Source organism: Crassostrea angulata, chromosome 3, assembly GCF_025612915.1.
Source record: "Crassostrea angulata isolate pt1a10 chromosome 3, ASM2561291v2, whole genome shotgun sequence".
Lineage (NCBI taxonomy): Eukaryota > Metazoa > Mollusca > Bivalvia > Ostreida > Ostreidae > Magallana > Magallana angulata.
The window spans coordinates 30826929-30851891 of record NC_069113.1 but is presented as its reverse complement, the minus strand read 5'-3'; the positions used below and the strand labels follow the sequence as shown (position 1 = coordinate 30851891).

The window sequence follows — 24963 nt, the reverse complement described above, 5'->3', positions numbered from 1 at the left end:
ACAAACTGATTTTTTAAAAATATATAATTTATGTAATATGCATGTATAGTTAGAGTGATGCATAATTTTTAAAATACATTTTTATTTCAGATTTACCATCGATGACCTTTCCAGTGAACGTAAATTCTTGGTAAATCTGAACTTGCAGATTTGCTTTGAATCAGCTAAAACGTGTATGGTCGATATTCCAATCTTTACAAACACTAAACTTCCCAAAAAGCCATGTGATTGGACCACTGATTTCCTGGATGATAGTATGTTTACATAAACATTTGCTTAAGCTTATCATATCTGGTGATTACAGTCTTACAAAACATCAATGAAAAGCTTAATTAATGCACTTGGTTTTGGGTTTTTTTTTACAGAATTTTCTTACCATATCTGGAGACTTGGAAAGAGAATATCAACTGCTGGGTTGACAGAAAATAACCTTGCACAGCTCATGCAAGATCTTGGTTTGGCACAGTTTGTGTTCAAGGGCAACCAGAGGTGTAGCAGTTCAAAATATCCATTCATTGGTGCCACTGACAACTGGAAAAATGGTAAAGCAGATCTTTTGAAAGACTGTTGTAGTAAAATGGAACTATTACTGGCAAAGTACATTCATTTAAAAAAAAAAAGCATATTGTCAAGATCGCATATGTGTGACATATTATGAGAAAAAAGTTTTTATTGCGATTTTTCTCTGATATTGAAATATGTGTTATATGTATAGTATATATACGTCTCTTTGCACATGTAATACTGAATTTCCTTCTTATTTTTAAGATCAATTGAAATAGAGATGTTCAAATGTTTCCTTTTACTTTTTCTCTCTGTATATTTGCAAAATATAGAAAGATCTTTTGTGTGGGATTTTGGTCGTGAGATTGTTTTTATATTTCACTGTATGATTTGTTCATTACAGATTGCAATGAAACGTTGTTGGAGCCTTTACCCTCCTTGTCAGGTAAGCCGGTCACCTGTCACTTCCTCAGTTCTTGTTCTGGCATCCACTGCTGTGTAGATGTTCCTGCCATCAGCTCGACCTTCTCCACCAAGCTAGAGATAGATCCATGTACATTCCAAATGGTGGTGAGCATTGATCAACTGAGCTTCTCAAAGAACTTGTTTGAGTATGAATGGGGACAAGAAGAAGAAGTTTGGCTCTTTGGTGTCGTCAGAATGACGTAAGTCAGCAAGTGAAATGTTTTGTTATGGAATATAAGTAAAAGTTTACAATATATTATATATTTATTTACAATCTACAGGTTCCAGGCATTTGATATGTACACAGATGGGCATTTCATAATGAATTTGAGACTAGATGTTTGCTTGGAGGCTCTGCAGGTTCCTAACTGTAATGTCTCTGTAGACGTACTGAAGAACTATTATCTTCCAAAGAAAGTTTGCAAATGGGATGCTCCATTCACAATTCCTGGTAAATTTATATGTTGTCTTCAACATAAATCAATTTTCAGTTATACATAATTAAAAAAAGGATTGCCATTGTTGAAAATTGCTAAGCAAATGGTATTGTAACATTTTTAACATAAACGTTTGCTAACAGTTTATGATTAGAATATACGAATTTGCCAAAATAGCTCTAGCAAGTTTATAAAGAAAAATAATTGCCAACTAATGCAGGTTTTTCACTGAATGACTGGCAAACAAGCGAAGGACTGACAGTAATTACACCAATGGAGAGTGGCGCCGTGGACAACTTGTTATCCCACCTCAGTGTGGCTGCCTTCATGCTCTATCCAACCTGCTCGCCAACTGGTTCTGCTTATGCTGATGCTGCCACCAAATGGAATACATGTGACTATTAAAAACAACCCTGAAAGATTAAAAATTGCTGGAAAATATGGCTAATGGAATTGTATATGCATTATATGCCTTGCTGATAAAGTATATAAATGGTTTTGATATTTTTGTTACAGATTGTCCTCTAGATGTTCAGCAGTCCCTTAACAAAGTCAGAAATGATGCTCTCTGTACTGTATCATCAACTTGTGCAGACATTACATGTTGTGTTAATATACCCTTGTTGAACAGGACTTTTGAAGTTGGAATAAACATTGATTATTCATATAAGAAGATAAGAGTGCATGTCGAGAAGATGTATCGCAAGCATTACTTTAGTGGATTTGTATCAGGAAAAGAATACATCATGAGTTTGGGTGGCGTTTTTAAAATCAGGTGATTCTATAGAAATCTTGGTACAAATTCATAAGTTAGTGGCATGTAATTTTTATTTATTTCTTGCCATAGTTGATTTCATAGGGATGATTTTAAAAAACTGCCAACCTGTCATAAATGGCATGGCATATTTGTGAGTGATGATTTGGATGTAAAGAAGTATTTTTTGTCAATGAACATAAGTGATTACTGTATTTGGTATACCTTGTAAAATTGTTTGTTATTAAATATGTCTATACTAGATACGTTGTAAATGACCTGATTGATGGGAATGTTCTGGATCTCTCAATGTCTGCTGAAGCTTGTTTTGATGATGGAGGGCCATGTGTAGTAAATATATCCATTCTCAATAATGTCATCGTGCCAAAGTCTCAGAAAACTTGGGATAAACTTTTCTCAATTAAAGGTAAAAGCAATGCAGTTTGAAACACTGAATACAGTTACTTGTAAATGTGATTATGATTTTGGAAATTAGAAATTTGTGAATACTTTTTGTCATTCAGATTTTTCTACTACTCAATGGTTGAATGAAAAATCAACGACAGAAATGAAAGTTTTACCAAGTTTCCTGTCCGATGAACTCCTGGAGAGCCTCTCTGTGAGGCCTTACCTTAAGTCTGACTCAGTATGTGGAGCCATCAGATCCTCGGCTGATGTTACAGGCTGGAACAATGGTATTGTCTTTTTTTTTTATAATTATTGGAAACATACAAGGATATTTACATATGTACATGTGTATGTAAAGGGGGACTTAGAAGTTTATGATTGCATCTTAGATGTCACTGAACAAACTTCTTACTTTCTTTTGCACTTTACTTAATTTTCAGAGTGTGTCGACAAAAGCAATGTGTCTGCCTTGTCCTCCTTCCCTCTGTTCTGTGAACTGGACACTAACTGTAACAAAGTAACTTGCTGTGTAGAAGCAGAATTAACAAACTCCACATTCCAAGTCAACATGGATATCGATCCTTGTACCAGGACACTTAGTTTAGGAGTGGAAAATCTACAAGCAATCATACCTTTTACAGATTTATCATGGGGTATGAGAGAAGAAATACTTAAAAAGAAAATATATATTATGTTATCAAATGTATGATTGATATCTTTGATGGGGGTTTTTAAATCAAAATATTGAGTAAAAGTTTTGTTGAATCTGCTTTACAATTTATCAAACTATGAAAATTATGACATTACTCATTCAAGTACAAGTAGATGAAAGTCACAGTTTCTAATGAGTCAATGTATAAATACAGTTTTAATAAATCGATCATATCGTCAGATTAACAAAACTAAGTACACCTTTGATTTAAGTTGATCTATCTGTTCCATAAGGTGAAGAACAGAAATACTACCTGTTTGGATTAATACGCATCGAGTGAGTTGATTGATATATTTTCACTTTTATCCCACTTATTTTTGCTCGATGTAAATTTATGACTGATATTGATATACCTGATATAGGGTTTTTTCAAGTTACATTTTGAAAGTACATTTTGAAGAATTTCCACGATTTCATGATGGGTTTTTTAACAGTCTAATCGATTTTTTTAATCATTGATATTTGGCTTTTGATACATGTTGTAAACAGATTTATTTTGTTTCTTTAAATGATCTTTGAAGTATACTACATGTATGTTTTGTTTTAACTTATCAAGAGAGAGATAGAGAAAGAAAGAGATTATTGAATTTCACATTCTAATTTCAGTTACAAAGTCTATGACCTCTTAGCTGAAAGTATGTTTCTAATGGACCTTAAAGTATCCTTGTGTTGGGAGAGGTACAAACCCTGTCAGTTTATAGCAGATGTATTCCAAAATACAATGATTACAAAAAGAAAATGCACAGGAAGGCTTTCCTTTGAAAAACCAGGTACAGCTGTATACTGTATATGTTTTTGTAGATAGTGTTAAAAAAATATTTACACTTGCAAATGTTTTCTCGTATATAACAGTGTTTGCGCAATCCGCTGTTATTCCTGCATAAAATCATTATGGGTCAAGAGGTCAAAGTAGCGCATGAATAATGTACTATTGTAGGTCACTACTTTTTCTATGTGGTCAAACTAACAGACTTGTGCTGAATCACAAGATATAAGAAATAAGGTATCATTAAGATTACTAAATTTTTAAAAATCTTTTTTAAGGATTCTCCTTGTCAAAGTACACTAGAGAAAATGGCCTCGTTCCCAACAAATTGACTGAAAAAGACTTTGTTTATTTGAACGACTATCTGGGTGTTTCCAGCTACATATTGCATCCTTCCTGTAATAGATCAGATGCTCATTACCTGCCTACATTGAATGGATGGAAAAATGGTGATTATAAAGTTCAGTGCAGCCACTTATGCTTGAGAAGAAAAACATTCTTTAAACATGACTTAAAGTGGTATGGGACACTTCCATGTTATGACGTATTGTTTATCGAAATAAACAATAAAATAAAGTGTAATTATATAAGTAGTTTCTTTCCAAAAATGGTCACCTAACTCCGTAGCGCAGTGGGTTAGAGGGTTTACTACGAACCTGTAAGTCATGAGTTCGAATCCCGCTGGGGGTTTTCCAATTTCTACCTTTTCAAATATTTTTAAAAGCTACTTTTTGGTTAAATTATGTAAAATTTGAAAATTCTAAACTGGTGAAAGTTTTTCAATTATATAGTACTTTAATCCACATAATATCGACAGATGTCCCATACCACCTTAAGGTTAACATGGTCAGATATTATTCTATGTATTAATTAAGTTTTGTATACATCCCGATTCAGAATGTCCCTCAACATTGAACCCAGGACTAAAATCATTACCTTCCTATGTAACCTGCCACATGACATCCAGTTGTACCAGTATTAACTGCTGTATGGATGTAACCAAACTAAAACCACAGTCACTCCAGTTTTATTTATCAATTGACTCATGTCGATGGACAATTCAATATGGGATTGATAGATTTGTTGTACAGCCAACCACCATGTATGACTTTAAGTTCAATGAGTGGCAGGACTACTGGATGAAGGGAATCTATAGACTAAGGTATAGAGAAATGAGGAAATAATGATTCCTTTTATACCTTTTATAACTAAGGGTGAATGTTGTGCCTTTACATCAATCCAATTATCATTACTGCACTATGGGAAAGAAAATTATTTAAATTGCAGTTTCTTTTTTACATAGATCAATTAAATAAAAAATTTAATTTATAACAGGTATGCTAAGATAACATTTAATTTTACCAATGACATGTGTTCGATATAACAGTTGTGTAGTATTCTGATGGACAAGCTTAATTTAATGATGTTATTGGAAATATTTTAGGTTTAAGATAGTAGACCTCCCAGGAGCAGAATCTTTGCGAATTAGTCTAAAGTTTATGGTTTGTATGGAGAATGGGCTGCCTTGTGAAGAGGTGTCTGTACTTGATGATACGCTTATACCAAAACCTAGCTGTGAGTGGAATATAGGAACAGAAATAAAGAGTAAGCAGGAAGAAATATCTTTTTTCAGCTCTGGTGTTATTTGGAAATGAATATTATAGAAAACTAAATATGTGCACTACAAAATACAATGGCTATACGTTGCTCATTTGATGACTTGTTTTCAATTTTCTTTTAGATTTCACAATTAATTCATGGAAAACAAAAAACAAGTACACAGTCATGGAAGACTATAGCATAGCTAGACTAGAGGAAGAATTGGGAATGCATGGATATTTGTATAACTCCTCACAAGTATGTGACAGGTCATCAGGAGTGTTTAATTCCCCCTCAGCTGGATGGACTAATGGTGGGTTTTATATGCATCTATAAAAATACATTTTTTAGTTTTGATTTTTAAAAATGCAACTTACCACTACATTTTACAGTTTTTCCGAGAATTTTATTCAGGAATTTAAAGAATTAGAATGATTTCTGTTATTTTCTGTTTTGAAAAGATTGCCCAGTATCCCTCCCAAACAATGTTCCTGTTATTCGAGGAGCTATCACCTGTAATCTGGGAGACTCCTGTTCGGATGTGGTGTGCTGTTTGTATTCTGAACCTTTGCTGAAACATGTGACCATTCACTTCAGTCTAAACTACTGTCAAGACAAAATAAGGATAGGCATAGACAAGTTTGTCAGAGAAATACAGCCAAGTGCATACACTAACTGGGGTAAGGGTGTGTTCTTTGACTGTTATTTTTCAGTTTCAAAGTAGAACTAAATATTTGTTTGATTTAAACAGTATACGTTCACTTTATAAAGTACATTTGTATACATGTATTTGTATTTTGAAAAATCTTTAGAAATCCAGAAAATAATATTTAAAATGCTATTCATTACTTTTCTTAATTGAATAAATTTCTTCATAGGAAAGGAAGAAATGCTTACTATGAGTGGAATATATCATCTCAGGTAAATATGATGTACATCATTGAAAATAAATTTGGATTTATATTTTGTACTCCATTTCCATAGAGATACATCACACAGCAAGTGCGAAGGATATGTTTTTGACCCGTCCGTCAGTCAGTCATTGTGTCAGTGTGTCAGTCCTTCTGTCCTGTGTTTAGTAAACGCGGCTCCTCTTAAGGTGCCTCACTACACCGTGAAATAGTTTCTCAAATCAGCAGAAAATTACTTGATTATGATAGAAAGCATGGTGGATAAGAAGTATATATGTCAAATAGGCGAAAAAATGTGCAATTTTAGATAAAACATGATGTTTTCAAAAATTTCATCCAGTAAACATAAACAAAAACCCCAGGTGGATTCGAACTCATTACCTGCGGTTCCTAAGCCTGATACGTTAACCACTAAGCTATGACGATAAACACCTGAAACGATTGATACAAACAGTTTAACAAAGCATTTAAATCGCCATCTTGTGACGTAGTGTCTTAAAAGTATAAGTCTCGGTGTAGTGAAGTACCTTAAACTGTTGGACTGAATTTTGTTTAAACTTTGTAGGTATTTAGGATGTGCATATTACATATATGTACCAGAAAATTCCGATTTTACAATTTTATGGGAATTTTTGCATTTTCGAATTTAAAATTTTGTTGTTGTTTTATAAAGACAGAAGTATAGATGTGCAGGAAGTCTTGATGTCATTATTTTTTATTGAGTTATGTCCCTTTTAAAATAAAATCATTTTGTGTGTTTATTGCATACTCTGTCTTTCATTATAGGATTGCCAATAATATGGGAGCATGGCGTATGTGAGCTTGCTCACTTTTTCTTTCATTTTGTTATATTTATATCCTTCCCAAACTGTTTTCTACAGATATACAATTGAGGACCTGAGTAATGCCAACATGTACCTAGTCAGCTTCTCCGTCCTCTCCTGCTGGGAGAGTTCCTTACACTGTGAACAATACACAGTTCTCTCGAATACAAGATTACCAAAGTCCAGATCCCAACCTTACTGCAACTGGAAAGCAGAAGAAACAATACCTGGTAAGAGACAATTGTTCACAGAGTGTGTAAAATTGAAAAAAATCTGTGTAGTTTGTTGATATACATGTATAAGTGATGTGTATATTATGCATGTAAGATTTCTTTTGATGTATTGTTTGAAATTAATATATTGCTACAAACATATTGATGTAATATGTTCTTTTACTGCCAGGTTTTACCTTTCTTGACTTAATGTCTGTTATATTTTTAAACAATTGCATACAAATATTCAACTAGTATTACATAATCATTAAATATGTTATTCCATAAATCAAGGTGTTGTAAATGTGTATGATTTGTTTTAAGGGTTCTCTACCAGTACCTGGCTGTCAGAAAATGGATATCCTAACACTACTCCACTGACAGGAAGTGCTCTGCAGGATCTAATGGAAGTTTTACAGCTGTCAAAGTTTAAGGATACAGACTGTAACACATCTTGGGTTCATGGAAACAGCACTGGTTGGACATCAGGCAAGTTTAAAAAAAGGAAATTTACAAAGTTCTCAAATGTTTTGAATTACAGTGAAGTTTTTAAGATACGTATATATGATTGTATGCTCATGTGATGATTTTTTGTTCAGAATGCTTAGACAACCTTGCATTGCCAATCCTCCCCAGCTCTTTTACCTGCAATATTCCTAGTTATTGTTCAGGAGTAGAGTGTTGTATATCAAGCTCAGTTTTGGGGAGAAGCTTCCATACATACCTAGAAATTGACCCTTGCACATCAAAAATAGTGCTTGGAATTGATAAATGGAAATTTGAGGAAATCTCTCTTGAAACAGACAAATTGCTGTCAACATGTATGTATAGCAAATCCAAAATTTGCATGAGTATGTTAAATTTTACAATGCCTATGAAAAATTGCTTAGTTGCAAATGTTTCATATATTTTCAACTTGATATTTTTTTCTTCATTAAGCCATGACAAAAAGTGTATGGTTACAAGGAGTTGTACGCATGGAGTAAGTTCTAGATTTTAAAAACTTTTTTTCTCCATGATTGAGATTATGATTATTGTTGTCATCATATTCTAACTTTGGTTACATTTCCTTGTAGTTTTGATGTAAAAAATCTCCAACATGAACACAAATATGTGTTAAATGTAAATGTAAGCTTGTGTACAGAGAGTTCGAAAGCATGTGAAATTGCTAATCAGACAATACTTGCCAACAGCCTTGTGTCCAAAAGAAAATGCCAGTTTGATCAGCTATTGCCACCAGGTTTGATAACATATTTTTATATTTAATCATAGCTATATAATTGTTGGTCGATTTTATGATATTTACCCCCGTCTTGAGATTTTTCACTTATTTCAAACTGAACAATGAGAATTTTTATGTTGCCAACACCACCTAATGTTACACAGAAGATGTCTTAATATATGCAGTCGACAATTCAAATATTATTGTTGCTTTTTACACGCTCTAAATAACTATGAATGTGGAAATAAATGAAAGAGTTAAATATCTGACTAATTTGTTTAAGCTTTCACAGATACATTTTTAAACTATTCCTTTTTTAATAGGTTTTTCCCTTTTATCATGGAAAATTAACAACAGTTACAGTTATGGTGCCAATTTACCTAACTATATGAAGGGTAAAGTAGAAGACTCCTTAAAACTGCCTGGATATCTCAAGTCATCTAAGTGTAGAAGAAATGTTTCCCCATACTGGCCCACATACAATGGCTGGAATCAACACAATGGTGACAGATTTTTTCTCAATTTATAGCTATTGTGCACTGATCCTATTTAAAAGAAGTTGCAAGTTAGAACATACCATAAAACCTTATTGTTTATAAAATGTACAAGATCATTCTGCAATTTTATTTACTCATTAAAGTGCTTTTTGAATTTCTAGCATGTAGAATACGCAGTCTACCTTACAACATGAAGAAGAAGACCTACTGCTATGTGGGTGCCAGCTGTGCCTCTATCAACTGTTGTACCGAAGATCCTGAAATGGATACAACATTCAGCTGGTTCATTGGTGTAGATTCTTGTCATTTAAAATTTTCAGTAGGCATAGAGAACAGAAAACAACAATCATTTCTCTTGGACTTTACATTTGGTAATAAAACATTTTGATATTTTTATAATTCTTGATATTAAAACATAAATTATTAAAGTTGAAAACTATATTTATTTATTTTTTCGAGAATTATAATTACAAGTAATTATATAATCTATGTAAACACATTTAAAGGTGAAGAAAAGCATTTCAGTCTTCAAGGAGTCTACAGAATTAGGTAAAAATACATAATATATTTTTTCTATTACCATCATTGATGTGTATGTGTAATATGTGGTACTAATGAGTAAATTTTCTTTTAGTTACATCATCTTTGACTTGGTCAGTGACTCACATTATATGATGAGTGTCAATATAAGTGTGTGCTATGAACCAGACAATTGTACCCTAACTGAAAACATTGTTCAAAACACTATGTTTCCGAAACCTGTCTGTGACTTCAAGAGTACAGACTTTGTCATCCCAAGTAAGTTACTTCAAATTTATACAATTTCTGATCATTACAATCCATAACATTTAAATTTTAAATTAACAATGTAGGGAACTCAATACCTAGTTTGATATTCATATCTTTTGGATTTTTTGTTTTGTTTTGTAGGTTTTTCAATGTCTGGCTGGTTAGCTGATCACAGTTTTTCATCAGTGTTGCCATTACCAGAATATGGTCAGTTAGAACTTCTTGAAGATTTGGGAATAGCACAGTATATGAAAGGGGAACAATGTAGGGAAACTGATATCATTTACCAAAATAATACACACGGATGGACAAAAGGCAAGTTTTCAGCTGGAGCTCTGTTTTAATCTACAGTACATGTTTAATTGTTATTTACATGAAATTTTACAATATTTTATATTGTTGAAAAGATGTTTTAAGTAGCTCAGTGCAGGTTTGTACTGTGAACCAAAAGATGTATACAATAGATATTTAAAACATTAGGAGGAAAAGCTGCTGATGGATGTTTAAGTATTCTCACTAACCAGTGTTCTCTTTTCTCTAGGCAACAAGACTTATTACAAATGAAAATTAATCACTGCTAATATGTTCTTACCAAAAATGTGTGAAAAATCATGCTTAACCAGATTTAGATTAAATATATGAACGAGAAAGACAGAGAGTGCAGTGGTGTGTATCATGTTCTAATGTTGTGTTGCTTCACTTTACAGACTGTCCTCTACCAGTGCTGACCAGACATCTACCCACAGACCTGCTTTGTCACATCCCTGCCACCTGTACATCAGTCAAATGCTGTGTGACATCACACACTCCACTCAACAGGTCAATCAGCGTGCTCCTAGAACTAGATCCCTGTAACCAGAGGATTTTGTTGGAGATTGAAAACTTTGCTCATCAAATCTCACTCTATGACTTCACATTTGGTGAGAATAAAACTCCTTGGATTTATAAATTAGAGCTGATTTTATATGAATATACATGTAAAAATTATTTCAATAAAATCAATGATTTTGATACTGTATGTAAGTTCATTTATATTTTGAATATTCTTATAAATGACGGCATATAATGTTTTAGGAAAAGAGCACAGTTTCTTCCTCAACAATGTTGTTCGGATGCAGTGAGTTTTCAATTATTTTTAAAATTACACTTAAAAACACATTTTTCCTAATGAAAATGCAATCAATGCGACTATATGCCAGCAAATTATACATAGAAAATGATAGTTTTGAAAATGTAATCATAACAGCTATTGCTTGTCTTGAAATATTATCAAATTGAAAAATTTGATTTGGTGGATGAACAGTACAGTGTATACTTATTTTTAAAGATAAATAGTGTAAGTTTGATATCTTTTAAAGGTATAAAGTGTATGACCTGAAAGTTGATCGGAAGTACCAAATGAGCCTAAATATCAGTCTGTGTTTGGAATCCTCTGGTCCCTGTGTGTTAGAGACTGTGGTGTTAAAAAATTCTCTGTTGCCAAAGAAACCTTGCAGCTTGATTACTGGTTTTGTACAAAAAAGTATGCTATTCCTCAACCAAAAGGAAACCTTTCAAACAGTATTTTTGATAGCAAGACGTAAACATATTCCTTATAATCTGCAAATACATATGAATTAGCAGGTACGTCAAACAAATATACTGGGTACAACTCACTAATTTTGAATCTTATTTTATAATGGCAGATTTTTCACTGTCAACATGGAAAGCAGAAAACCAAATAACAGAGTCAGAGATGAAAGCCTCAGACATTGTTTTACTGCAAGAAGTTCTTGATATTCCCGAATATCTTAAAGATTCCTGTCATAGACAAGCAGGAAACTATTTTCCCCACAGGAATTTTTGGAAGGATGGTGTGTTTTTATATCTAATGTTAATGAAAATATAAACCTACTTTGTTTCAATCCGAAATTAAACTGAAATGATAAAGAAATATGATTTTTTATTCAGAATGTGGAAAGGTGTCTGGGATCAGTCAGTTCACAGACTCAGACCTCATCAACTGTTATTTGTCTGACACTTGTACAACCACCTCTTGCTGTGTGGAAGACAAAGTACTCAAACGAAACATAGAAACGGTAGTCAAAATTGATCCTTGTAAATTCACCTTGAAGTTGGAGATAGAAAAACTGCAATTCAACATCAGTCTCCTCAATTTTACATGGGGTATGTCATTCATTCATATATATATATATATATATATATATATATATATATATATATATATATATATATATATATATAATAAAAGAAAAAAAGCAACACTAACTGCAAAACATAATTTGTTTTGCAGTTAGTGTTGCTTTTTTTCTTTTATTTTATTTTTACCGGACACTGAGAAAATACTTTTGTGATTTGGATATATATATATATATATATATATATATATATATATATATATATATATATATATATATATATATATATATCTGACTGTATATTTCATTGAATTATATTTTTATTTAAAGCTTAATTTCAATCTCTTCAAACACAATTATGATGTATGCTCAATTTATTAGGTGAAGTGGTGAAAATGGATTTCTATGGGATATATGAATTGAGGTAATTTTTTACATAGATCTTAAATTTGTGAATAAATGTACTAGTATATGAAAAAAAGACTTCGTCTGATAATAAATTTGTGGTAATATTTATTATGCTTTTGTTTTAATTTTTTATTTCAACAGCTTTTCTTTGGTGAACTTCTTCAATGATAGAAAATACTTGTTGAACATGAACATCAGCCACAGTTATGAGTCCAGTAGAAATGACACAGTGCTCTACGTCCTCTTTAAAGATTCCTTGATACCAAAAGATGTCTGTGAATGGTCAATGGATTACAATATCAAAGGTGCATATTTTGTGGGCATCCATTTTTCTATTGGATTATTGATTTTACTATATATAAAATTAGGAGTTCACCCTCTTTAAAGGAGACTTTAATCAACTTGATTTTAAATAAACTTAATCTATTTATTTTTAAGGATTCTCACTGTTTTCATGGAAAGTGGATCGACATCTTCCAACTGCTAAACTAAGTATTCCAGATGAATATTTGTTGCAACTTATGGATGAAACAGGCCTGGCTGGCTATACAGATAACCCAATGTGTAATACATCTGTTGGTATCTATTCAACTACAGCTGCCAATGGATGGACCAGTGGTAACGAATGTGTTTTTGAAGAAGACAATTTTTCTGACTTTCTTAATTACAAAGTACAAATTATTGATAAATATTAACTAACTTTCATTCCTTAGGTTGTGGAATGATCATGAATTTGCCTAACCTGCATGCTGATGTTAAATGTGTCATGCTCTCAACTTGTAATGGTGTGCAGTGCTGTGTCAAATCTCCAGAGTTAAGAAGAAATTATCAAGTACATTTCAGCATAGACTACTGTTCCCAGAGCCTTTTTATTCAGATCGAAAAAGTGTTTTATACAAAGGCACTACATGATTTAAGATTGGGTATTTATTATTTAAGTATGATATTTCAATTTGATGAAATATTTCAATTTGAAGTTTTTATATGAATTGGGTGTTTCTTTCTAGGAGAACCTGAGGAGTTCAGTTTGCTTGGAATATATAGAGTCAGGTAAGCTGCTGGAGGGGGGTGGTTATGACTAATGACTATATATTAATTTCACATATATGTGGTTACATGAAAGGGTATTGTACAGGGAGCATGAAGGTAAAATCTTGAGGAAATCAAAGTACTGATAGTACTGAAAAGCGATAGCTCAGCTTCAGTATGTATATAACAGATATATGTACATGTATGTAACATTTCAGCTTTTGTACACGCACTATATATTTCCGCATCATTGCGTGGACGCCCATGCAGTGATGTATGTAAGCCCCGTACATTAAATTCACAATAGCCCGTACATTAGATTCACATTAGCCCGTGCAGTTATGTGCACAAACTCCTAAAACTGGTTCCCTAACCAGTTTAAATTATGTAAACCTCTGCTCATAGGAGGCAGTTATTCGATGCACCTGAAGTAGAAGTCTAACGACAATAAAGCGCTATGGTTAGCGCTTTAAAAATCGTAAGGGATATTAGATACTGGTAAATTTGCAGATCATCTGGCTAAAGAAGGGCCCCTTTAGTCCAGCAGGAATTGTTGCAATTATTTTAACCACGGAAGAACGTATATAATATACAAGTGCACTCACTGTATGGTGACTTTCAGATACACCATTGAAGACTTGTTTGAAGATAGATCTTACTTGGTGTCACTAGAAGCTATGGACTGCTACGAAACAAGACCACCACAGTGTGACACTGGTACCACATACACAATTCTGAACAGGGCAGTTTTTCCAAAAGGATTGTGCACATGGAATCAAAGTTTTGTTGACCCTAGTAAGCAATATTGCTTCGTTTTTGTACACTTTGCAAATAATAATTAAAATCAACAGTGAAAAATGATTGTTTTAAGCATTGAATGCTTATTTTTGAATGTCGTCGGTCCTATGACAAACCAAGTGGTGCAGACAAATTATCATATCGCGTGTTAGCTTACATCCAAAAATAAGCATTCGATGCTTATATTTATATTTTCATACTGATGTCTATTTATATGAAATTTGTGTATCGCCGCTCTAAAGCCATTAAATGTGCTCTTAGTCAGGGATATGAAACATACATGGAACAGCCATATTAACATATTATTTTGTTAGCTTTTGCGACAAAAAAATATGTGCCAGAAACTTTGCGGATAAAAAAACTTTTTTACTAAGGAGTAGATATATATTATATATATTATATATTTGTTTTGCTCTAGACAATAGTTTTTCAAAAGTACATATCAAATTGGTTATGTAAGATTGAAAGTTTCATTTAATCTTACAAAAATAAATATACCCAAAACATGTAATGACGTTTTTATCTGTGTTCATGGCGCATGGATTAGCAGAGTGTATTTATAGAAAATTGAACGTCCCAGATTTCCAATGCAAACATAAGGGGAAGTATACACTTAATGTAAATATTTATCTACGAAATGCAAAGATACCAATATTATTACTTATTAGGTTAGTTACTGACTCACTAAGGAAATATATTGTGTTGATCTATCTCATAGATGGCGCGGCGGAGCCGAGCCGTCTATGAGATGGATCAACCCAATATATTTTCTGTAGTGAGTCAGGAACTAACATAATAAGTGTTTTGTTTTCCCCGAGGACTATCAAGCGACATATTTATTCACAAATAGCGATGATCTACGTAAAGCCATGTACAATATTCCTACATCTCGTCCAAGTTAACTCATTTAAACTCTTCAAAATTTTCCATCTCAATCTCACCTTTCAAATACTCTTTAAAAATCTTTGATTCACTCATGTTTACTTACAATGTTTTGTTGCTTTTCAATTTTAAATGTTTTCTCCCTTTCTCTGCAGAGATTTGAGCAAATTTCGTCGCTGCCATTTTGTTCTGCTCTAGACAAAACAATGTGACGTAAATATTCTAAGGGCAACTACTCTAATTTTAAAGAATTTTAAAGGGCAACTACTCCAAATACTTTAAAAACTTAGGGCATGCGGTTTATGTATTAAATACTATGAAATGTCGAAATGAGTAAGCGAAGCGTCGGCCAATGACGGCCATATTGCCTAATATAATTCCTCACAGAACAAATATAGAGATATATGAGGCAACCACGTGCTATGTTTAAACCAATGAAAGTGTGACATTTCAGTCCAAGGGAAAACAAATTTGTATAGTGACATTTTCTATTAATTAAAGGTGTATTTATCTTTGCCATTTTGAGAACTACTAGCATTGTTATGGAACAATTTTTTTAACATAACCATTATTGATTTATGTATTTTTGTCTTCTGTTTTATAGACTTCTCTCTGACCACCTGGTTAGCAAATAATAGTATTGGGAATGTGTCAGACCTGATGCAGACTGACTACAAAGTGTCTCAACTGATGGATGAACTTTCAATATCACAGTATTTACTCTCCCAGTCATGTAGTCAATCTTCAAATGCAGTTAATGGCTGGACATCATGTAAGACTTGCTGAGACTATATATGAATTTGGGCTTTTGTGCCCTGATAAAGGTTTAAAATTTATTCAATTTTACCTTGTCTCGATACCCAAAATCATCATAATAGTCAAAGACTTGATTTTTTTAAATACATTTGCAGCTTGTGCAAAGATGGTGATTAAACCAAACATATCTGGAGCAGTATGTCACCTTCAGGAGGACTGCACATCTATAGAGTGTTGTGTTGGGGTAGAATACCTGACTAGAAATGTAAAAATCTTCCTTACCATAGATCCCTGTACTTCTGAACTCCAAGTTGGTATAGGAAAATTCAACAGGAATATTTCACTTGCTCATTATAGATGGGGTACAGCAAACATTTTCAATAATTGATTTGCTTAGTTTTCATATAATACATATTAATTGTTGTAATTTTTTCTCTTTTCTTTGTAGGTCAGAAAGAAAGGCACTGGCTTGCTGGAGTAGTAAGAATAGAGTAAGATAATATGTATATGCATACATGTAGTACTGTGGTTTCATCAATATTTGTTAAATACCAATTTTCGTGTATTTCGTTATTAAGATGATCGTCGAAATTAAGTATTCATTGAAATGCAATTTCTATTAACTTTTTGTATTGATATGGTCATTGGCCACAAATTTACGTATCCTTGAAACTGTGATTTTCACTTTATCCACGAAAATTGATACCCTTGAGTATTAATGAGACCACAGTATACAACTTTTGCAATAGGGTTAATGTTATAATTCACAATCATTTGTACAATTATCTGTGTAAAGTTCACAATATTTCATGAAGGCAAATGAAAATCTCTTTAATTCTCGTATGTTTATAGCTTCATAGTAGACAATTTCCAAGGAGAACGGTTTTTTCTTGTCAACATGAATCTCAGTCTGTGCTTTGAAGCGCATGAAGACTGTATAAGGAGGATTTCTATTTTCGAAAATACTTTACTGCCAAAACGAAGATGTCCTTGGGATGTTAATACAGGTACATTTTTAATCTTTGCATAAATTTTAGTCAGTGATGAATTATTTTTGCCTTAATAAGTTTTTCAATATTTTTAATTGTTTTTTGATTATGGAATTATAGGCTTTTCATTATCAAAATGGAAAAGTGATGAAAAAGTTCCAACATTGGTACAGTTTCCTGAATGGGCAAAAAATTTATTATTGGAATATTTGGACATTGCACAATATATGAATCCAATTCCATGTAAGAGAGGTGTTGGCATGTTCTTTGACCAAAGTTTGATTGGCCAGAACTATACAAACTCTACAGAAGGAGTTCTCAACAGCACATTAAGCTCTTATTATTTATCACAAAGTAAGTGGTTTACTATAAGTATCAATGAGATTGTGCCTTTTTATGCTAATTATCACATCTTCTTTGATAGCAGACCTAAAATTCGGTAATTGTCCGTCCCTGATGGCTTTAGATTAAGTTTTGTTTTTTAATAATGAACCTTTAGTTAAGATACGTTTTACCAACATGTGCACATTTTATAACACTTTTTCAGTGTGTCAGTTGGATGTGGATTTGATGAATCGTACTCTAGATGCCAGATCAGCCACACTGGTTTCCTGTTATCTTCCATCACTTTGTACAGGATTTCACTGCTGTGTCAATGTCCCAGACCTCAACATGTCCTTCAGTGCTTATCTCTCTGTAGATCCCTGCAATTATCTGTTCACTATTGGCATTGAAAAGTTTACATTTAACAAGTCACTTGATCACTATACATTTGGTAAGTATTGGTTTATGAAATATTTCTGTGATCATGTGTATAAAAATGCGGAAATGTGATCACAGTTTTTAGCCGGGCTCTGCTGAAAGCAGAGTCCTGGCTGTAGGCAGGCAAATCGCAAATGTTACTATAAATAGCACAAAAAACCAAACAGCGTCATACTAAAAGCGTCCGCTATACCAAATAGTTACACAAAGAGCCGCGTTTTGTCAAGTGTTGGTATTTTGTTGTTGTTTTTTAATATTGAAAAAAGTGTCTTTCTTGTTTAGTTTTCTTATTAACAACGTGTTTTAAAAACAAGACTATGCATTTTGGACACAAACAATGCGCATGAATTTCCATGAACTACTTTGCTGCGCGTTGAAGAAATGGGGATTGAATATTTAACGCTTGTTGCAAAATTCAAGGCAGCAACTGTTGATTTTTTTTCTACTAGACAGACAGATTTTTTTGGTTTATAGCCGCTTACTTTGCCGACATTAAAAGCAAGAGAGAGAGAGAGAGAGAGAGAGAGAGAGAGAGAGAGAGAGAGAATTTTCTTTACTACACAATATGCATAAAGACAGACCAAAAGAGCTTTCAATACTTCAGTACTTTGATTATAGATAAGCTGGTCCAGTAATTGCAGAAATTGATACAGATGTTCAAATTTGCATTTCAGGACATGATGGTGTGTTTTCTTTGGCTGGGATTTTGAAAATTATGTATGTGCCACTGGTTTTTTTTTTGGTTTGATTTATAACTTATGAATATTTCCTTTTTAAGGTGGCAAAGTAATACACGTGTATTCATAAAACATTTACAGATACAACATTCGAGATTTACCAGAAGAAAAAGTTTATCTAGCAACTGTGAAGCTAAGTGTCTGTACAGAAAGTAACTTTTGTGAAGCCAACCATACTATATTTGACAATGTCCTGCTGCCAAAACAGCCATGTGATTGGAACGAAGGGTTTATGAATACCAGTAATATATTTCTGCTTGGTCAATTAAACGGAATTATAAGAATGTAAATTTCATGTGAAGATAAAAGTTACTTACTTATTTGAATATAAATAAACATTTTTATGTTATTTTTTTTTTTTTAGATTTTTCTGGATCTGCTTGGATGAAAAACAATGACTTCGATCCTCCATTGAGCAAATATCAATCTACCAAACTCATGAGAGAAATAAAAGCTTCTCGTTATCTGATGGCTGAATCTTGCTCTTCTTCCAATGAAATATACTCACACCTAAAGGATGGTTGGAATAGTTGTAAGTGTCTATAGAATTCATTATCCTTAAACTGTATGAGTTATAATTCTAGAAGGTGTCACAAATAATCCAGAACGACTCTTTTTTTCCTCAGTTTGTCTAGGTGTTTCTCATCTAAGTAACCTGACCTCTGATCCTGTGGTTTGTTACCTTGACTACTCCTGCAATCTACTCAACTGTTGTATTAGTGTGGATACTATTAGTAGATCACTGAGTGTCCAGATAAAACTGGACCCATGCTCTCAGAAAATGACTGTCAGTCTGGAGAGAATCAACATTGAAGTTGACTTGCTTTCTTTTGAATTTGGTAAGTGAAATTCTGACTATTAAAATGCCAAAATATCCATCTAAATTAAATCAAGTACTTCTATTACTTTGATTGTTTATCCTTTTAGGCAGAGTCCATAAGTTTAGTCTTGTTGGCATGCTGAGAATAGAGTATGTATGTCTTCTAAATATGGTATTATTATAATATATGAACATGCATATCTTTTTAAAAGAGGGTAGAATAAATTGAATATATGGTTTTCATTGAGAAAAAAAAATGCGTGATGTATGATGTAGATATTGTGTAATTTCGAGTTCCAATAATTTTTTAAGTTTGGAGCTTTATGATCTTCCCTATCAGAAGAAATACTTGATAGACCTGGATGTCAGTGTGTGCTTTGAAAGCGGAGGGAGCTGTGAGATCAGTGTTCCTGTACTGGAACATGCAACTCTACCAAAAGCTGATTGTGACTGGTCGCAAAACCTTCAAGGTCATTACTCTCTGTCTAATAAAGCCTTCTAAGGGCCATATTAGTTGCCATGATCATTCATAAAAAAAAATCTGCTGCAGCCATTTTAGAGTATGAGCTGAAAGCTCAAGTGAGCTATTCTGATCACATTTTGTCTGTCGTCCGTCTGTCCGTCTGTCTGTCGACTTTTCACATTTTCAGAATCTTCTCCAGAACCACTAAGCCAATTTCATTCAAACTTGGCACAAAGCATTCTTAGGCAAAGGGGATTCAAAGTTGTGAAAATTAAGGACAACGCCCTTTTTCAAGTACAGATAATTAGGTACTATTGAAAATTTTGAGAACTTTTCAAAAATCTTCTTTTCAAGAACCATGTGGCCAGGAAAGCTGACACTTGAATGGAAGCATTCTCAGATACTGCAAATTCAAAGTTGTGAAAATCATAATCCCCGGGGGTAGGGTTGGGCCACTATGGGTGGTCGAATATTACAAAAGAATATAAAGAGTAAATCTTTAAAAATCTTCTGAGAAACTAATCAGCCTGGAAAGCTTAAATTTGTGTGGAAGCATTCTCAGGTAGTGTAGATACTGAGTTGTGAAAATTATGGTCCCCAAAGGTAGGGTAGGGCAACAGTTAGGGATCAAATTTTTTACATAGGGATATATAGAATAAATCTTTAAAATCTTCCTCTCAGAAACCAATTGGCCATATAGGCTGAAACTTGTGTAGAAGCATCCTCAGGTAATGTAGATTCAAAGTTGTGAAAATCATGACCCCAGCGAGTAGAATGGGGGCTCAATGGGGATCGATTTTTTACATAAGAATATATAGAGTTAATCTTTAAAAATATTCTTCTCAGAAACTAATCAGCCAGGAAAGCTAAAAGTTGTGTCTAAGTATCCTTTGGTAGGGTAGATTCAAGTTTGCTCAAATTAGGACCCCCAGGGGTATGACGGGGTCACAACGTTGGAGGGGGGCAAAAATTCATATAGGAATAAATGAAAAAAATCTTTAATTTTTTTTTCTGAAAACCATATCCCTAGAAAAGCTTTAAATGTAGTGAAAGCAACCTCAGGTAGTGTAGATTCAAATGTGTTCAAATCAAAATGTTAAGTAATAGGGTGGGGCCATATTGGGGATCCAATTTTACAAAGGAAAACATTTTAAATATTCACAAAAGCTGAAATGTCATTTTACATCTTCACTTATATGCAATCATTTTGACATATTGCTGATTCTTTTAAATTATTATTACTTTAGCCCCATGACGATTCTTGGGCCGCACAAGGGGTTCAGAGTTTGATGAAGGTTTATATCTAATATATAAACAATCGTTTAGGATCTTTTTTAGAACTGCAGTGCTCAACATGTGATTTGACTATAAAATCACTAATGATAAAAATAAGAATATCCAGGGGGGACGTATTTTTATTTATATAGGATCTACATGTATTATACTACATTTTCCAGATAGTTTGTATTATTACTCAATTAAGCTGATTTTATCATACCTTTTGTTCCTCAGGTGAGTGATGTGGCCTATGGGCCTCTTGTTAATTTTAAAATTACGTGACTATGATAGGATTTTCCCTGAAAACATGGTTGGAGTCAAAGGGAATCAATGGAACAACAAGTCCTTTGCCAGTCTATTTGGAACATATGCTGCTTGAAGAACGGGGAATTGCAAACATGTTTAATGACGAGCCTTGTAATAGATCAGACTCCTTTTACAATGGCAGTTTACCAATAAATGGATGGATCTCAGGTACTGTATAAACGTAACTCAATATAAAGTCTAATGACAGTAATTTTGTATTCAACATAAGATTAATTTTGGTTGCTATAAGTCACTTGCAATTTGTATAGAGTGCACAATGAGTTCAAGCTTGCCAGTCCTACCAGATGGAATTTCTTGTTACAATCCTGCATCATGCAGTGCTGTGTCCTGCTGCTTGGAGATCTCGAAACTGAACAACAGAGCTCTTCAAGTAACAGCAGAGTTCAATGAGTGCTCTAATTTCTTGAAAATGACTATAGAACGAATGCCAATAATTATATACCTGCACAACTTTGTCTATGGTGAGTTAATGCATATATTGAATAATTTTGGTGTGGTAAATAACATATTTGAACAGAATTAAACAATAAAAAATACGCTATTTAATTTGTTTTAATTCATTAATGAATATTACAAAATTAATGATTTAAACTGCTTTTGTTAACAGACAGAGAAGACCTTTTTTCGTTGAAGGGTATTTTTGAGGTCAGGTAAGCAATTTAAAGTCAACGAAGTAACTGGTTTTGTATTAAAATGTACATTCCATTCCATTATAATTAAACCTTCTGGGAGAGGGTATACTAATTTAATTTCCTTGTCCATAGCAAATTTCTGTCACATTTTTCTAAGCAACTATAAATCGCAGATGCTTGAAATTTTAATGCACTTTTTGTTTAGGTATGCCATGTGGTGGGATTCATTTTTCTACCAATTATACATCAAGTTCGTGTTAAATGACGACATTGTCTTTTTAATGGGCAGGGGGTATCACTTTTGAGCTTTGGCTCACAGATTGACTTGCCATCTACAGTAATTTATACTGTTGATGGCAAGTGACAAAAATTAGACAGCAAAATAGCAGACCAAATGTCCTTTTCATTCTCTTAAAGTAATATACAAAAGGGTTTGGCCCTCAAAAAATAAAATCCTTTTTATGTGGAAGTGATATAAGTGAAAAGTTAGGGCAACTTTATTCAGATATTAACATTCCTACTACTGTAAACGTTTTAATTTTGACAAATTCCGATTATATTGACAATTTTCTCGTTAAAATTTCCGCTTCTCAGTCATCTAATCATTTTATACATCGCAAATACAATTTACCCTTCCTATTCAACAGCAAAATTACTTCATATTTCAGCAACAATGATATCATATTTTGTTAAAATGATAATACTGAAGGTATTGTATCTCGTTGTACTTGGCGACACATTTGAATGTAAGATAATTAAAATGAATGTGCAATACCAGAAACAATCGTTATAACATTTTCATTTTTCTGGCTTACCTTAATAATCACATGCTTGACCTTCTTTGCACCTCTGGCAATTGATCTAGTTCAGTGAAATAAAAATGCAATGGAGCAAATGACTTAATTATTAGTATGTTTAATATCAGGAAAAATTTCTAAAAATCAAACATCTTGTGAGCGAATAAATGATTTTACTCAAACTACCGTCAGATTTCATGATGTTTTCGAGGAGTTGCCCGATAGCCGTTTTCAATGTTAACGTTTTCAAAGATGTAGACCTAGAACGTGATTGCTTTAATGCCAAATCTGTGTTATTGTATGGTATGTTATGTGTCAACAATGGTTTCTCATTTACATAGTTAAAAGAACACACCCAACATGGCCACAGTGTGATAGAGAGAGAGATACATCTTGACTTTTTCTTTAATTTGCTTTCCAATTACAATTGATACAATTGAATATTTATTGTCAAAATTAACAATTCTCTTTTCATGAATATCGTCAAATTTTCAACTTGTCATAATGACCACGTCTGCAGTAATTTGATTGTATTGTATGATTAATTAAATAATTTTTTTATAGGTATAAAATTACCAAGGATCCCCGTAACAGACAATACCTCTTTGACCTGAAAGTGTCAGCTTGTTATGAAGAAATGGAGTGCGATCAAAGTTTTGTTATTTTCAATCAAACAACATTTTCAATGAAGGACTGCCGATATGAAAATGATTATTTGAACTCCAGTAAACATATTTTATAATTCATATAATCTGTCTAATATAGTGATATCAATAAATGAATCTAATACAGGATAATGAGTGACATCAATTTTTTTCCTCTTTTTTTTGCAGATTTCTCTCTAGTTGATTGGATGGTGTCCCACTCCATTGACCACATAGAAAACATACGACCCCCACAAGCCAGTGAACTGCTGCTACAACTGGGACTAGACCATTTCTTGTCAGAGCCAGAAAAGTGCACTTTATTAGATGCAAAGTATGGAGCAGTGGATTTTAATGGATGGAACAACGGTATGTTTTTTGTGGGGGTTTTTTAATTTATTTTCATATTATTCTATTCTCTTTAAATTAATGCTACATGTATTTCTTTTTATCGATAGCATTTACATATTTTCATTTCTAATGGGTTTTTTCTTTGAATGGTATGGACATTGTTTTTCATGTAAAATATTTACGCATATTGTTTGTTCTGTTCACATCCGTAAATAAGTAAAGTTGTAAGATATATGAAGATTTTTGCATCAAGTATTTAAGTCTGCTTTTTTCGTGACCTGTATAAGTCAGACACTAGAAAGAGATGCACACAATAAAGAAATGAAAAGGTATAATTTGGAAGTTGATAAGAACTTTAGTGTTCAAAGGTCAAACCGGAAGCCCTAAACTCAAACAAGTGAGGACCACACGATGGGGAGAAATTTATGTAGAAAAGATGTGTTTAAGAAAGAGACTGAAAGTGTTTTTATATTAAAGTAAACTAAAGTAGCTTGAAAAAAATCAAGTTTATTAATTTTATGGTTAGAAAGTTGTCAGTGCATGGTCACAAAGGTCATGGAGGGGGAATCTAATTTCAACATCAAAATGTACAAATATTTTTAAAAATCTTCCATTTGAAAGAAAAAGACCAGCATCTACTGTAAAATTATATGAAAGCAAACTAGCATAAAGAATTTTCAGGTTATATATGTTGTAAACTAGAGAGGGGCCAAAATGGGTGGGTCTTATTCAACATAGAAATGTTCATGTATATGGAAATATTTGTAAATATGAATACTTTTATCTTTCAAATTCAGAGTGCACAATGTTCCCTAATGACACACTAACCAGCATCAATAACACAGACAAAGTCCGTTGTCATGTGCCATCATCATGTGATCGAGTTGAGTGTTGTGTTTACATACAACCAGTCCAGAGACACACTCAGGTGGAACTTCATATTGACACCTGTAGCTACAACATGGACGGAGCTATAGACAACTTGAGGGCCTCATATAGTCTTTTCAATCGAGATTGGGGTATATTTTATCACCAGACATTTCAGCTGATAA

The 24963-nt window shown here is 33.0% G+C and overlaps 1 protein-coding gene across 1 annotated transcript in view; it reads left to right on the top strand.

Moving 5' to 3' along the window:
- LOC128178078 (uncharacterized) overlaps positions 1-24963 on the top strand; it is a 154536-nt gene that overhangs the window by 98363 nt on the left and 31210 nt on the right. Inside the window, exons 94-149 of the mRNA XM_052845075.1 lie at positions 91-254; positions 366-542; positions 908-1169; positions 1251-1420; positions 1627-1800; positions 1923-2181; positions 2424-2587; positions 2685-2855; positions 3009-3221; positions 3514-3556; positions 3887-4050; positions 4325-4495; positions 4944-5208; positions 5491-5651; positions 5788-5958; positions 6107-6325; positions 6524-6566; positions 7438-7610; positions 7917-8081; positions 8192-8413; positions 8532-8574; positions 8669-8832; positions 9138-9317; positions 9473-9682; positions 9818-9860; positions 9946-10109; positions 10242-10415; positions 10808-11020; positions 11175-11217; positions 11459-11622; positions 11786-11953; positions 12051-12266; positions 12620-12662; positions 12788-12951; positions 13085-13264; positions 13360-13569; positions 13654-13696; positions 14298-14470; positions 15960-16127; positions 16267-16473; positions 16560-16602; positions 16964-17118; positions 17221-17454; positions 17648-17875; positions 18537-18579; positions 18681-18841; positions 18964-19131; positions 19226-19442; positions 19531-19569; positions 19732-19889; positions 21452-21634; positions 21736-21948; positions 22095-22137; positions 23481-23641; positions 23750-23929; positions 24709-24930. Of these exons, the coding sequence (XP_052701035.1) occupies positions 91-254; positions 366-542; positions 908-1169; positions 1251-1420; positions 1627-1800; positions 1923-2181; positions 2424-2587; positions 2685-2855; positions 3009-3221; positions 3514-3556; positions 3887-4050; positions 4325-4495; positions 4944-5208; positions 5491-5651; positions 5788-5958; positions 6107-6325; positions 6524-6566; positions 7438-7610; positions 7917-8081; positions 8192-8413; positions 8532-8574; positions 8669-8832; positions 9138-9317; positions 9473-9682; positions 9818-9860; positions 9946-10109; positions 10242-10415; positions 10808-11020; positions 11175-11217; positions 11459-11622; positions 11786-11953; positions 12051-12266; positions 12620-12662; positions 12788-12951; positions 13085-13264; positions 13360-13569; positions 13654-13696; positions 14298-14470; positions 15960-16127; positions 16267-16473; positions 16560-16602; positions 16964-17118; positions 17221-17454; positions 17648-17875; positions 18537-18579; positions 18681-18841; positions 18964-19131; positions 19226-19442; positions 19531-19569; positions 19732-19889; positions 21452-21634; positions 21736-21948; positions 22095-22137; positions 23481-23641; positions 23750-23929; positions 24709-24930 (8969 nt within the window). The remainder of the gene's footprint in view (positions 1-90; positions 255-365; positions 543-907; positions 1170-1250; positions 1421-1626; positions 1801-1922; positions 2182-2423; positions 2588-2684; positions 2856-3008; positions 3222-3513; positions 3557-3886; positions 4051-4324; positions 4496-4943; positions 5209-5490; positions 5652-5787; positions 5959-6106; positions 6326-6523; positions 6567-7437; positions 7611-7916; positions 8082-8191; positions 8414-8531; positions 8575-8668; positions 8833-9137; positions 9318-9472; positions 9683-9817; positions 9861-9945; positions 10110-10241; positions 10416-10807; positions 11021-11174; positions 11218-11458; positions 11623-11785; positions 11954-12050; positions 12267-12619; positions 12663-12787; positions 12952-13084; positions 13265-13359; positions 13570-13653; positions 13697-14297; positions 14471-15959; positions 16128-16266; positions 16474-16559; positions 16603-16963; positions 17119-17220; positions 17455-17647; positions 17876-18536; positions 18580-18680; positions 18842-18963; positions 19132-19225; positions 19443-19530; positions 19570-19731; positions 19890-21451; positions 21635-21735; positions 21949-22094; positions 22138-23480; positions 23642-23749; positions 23930-24708; positions 24931-24963) is intronic.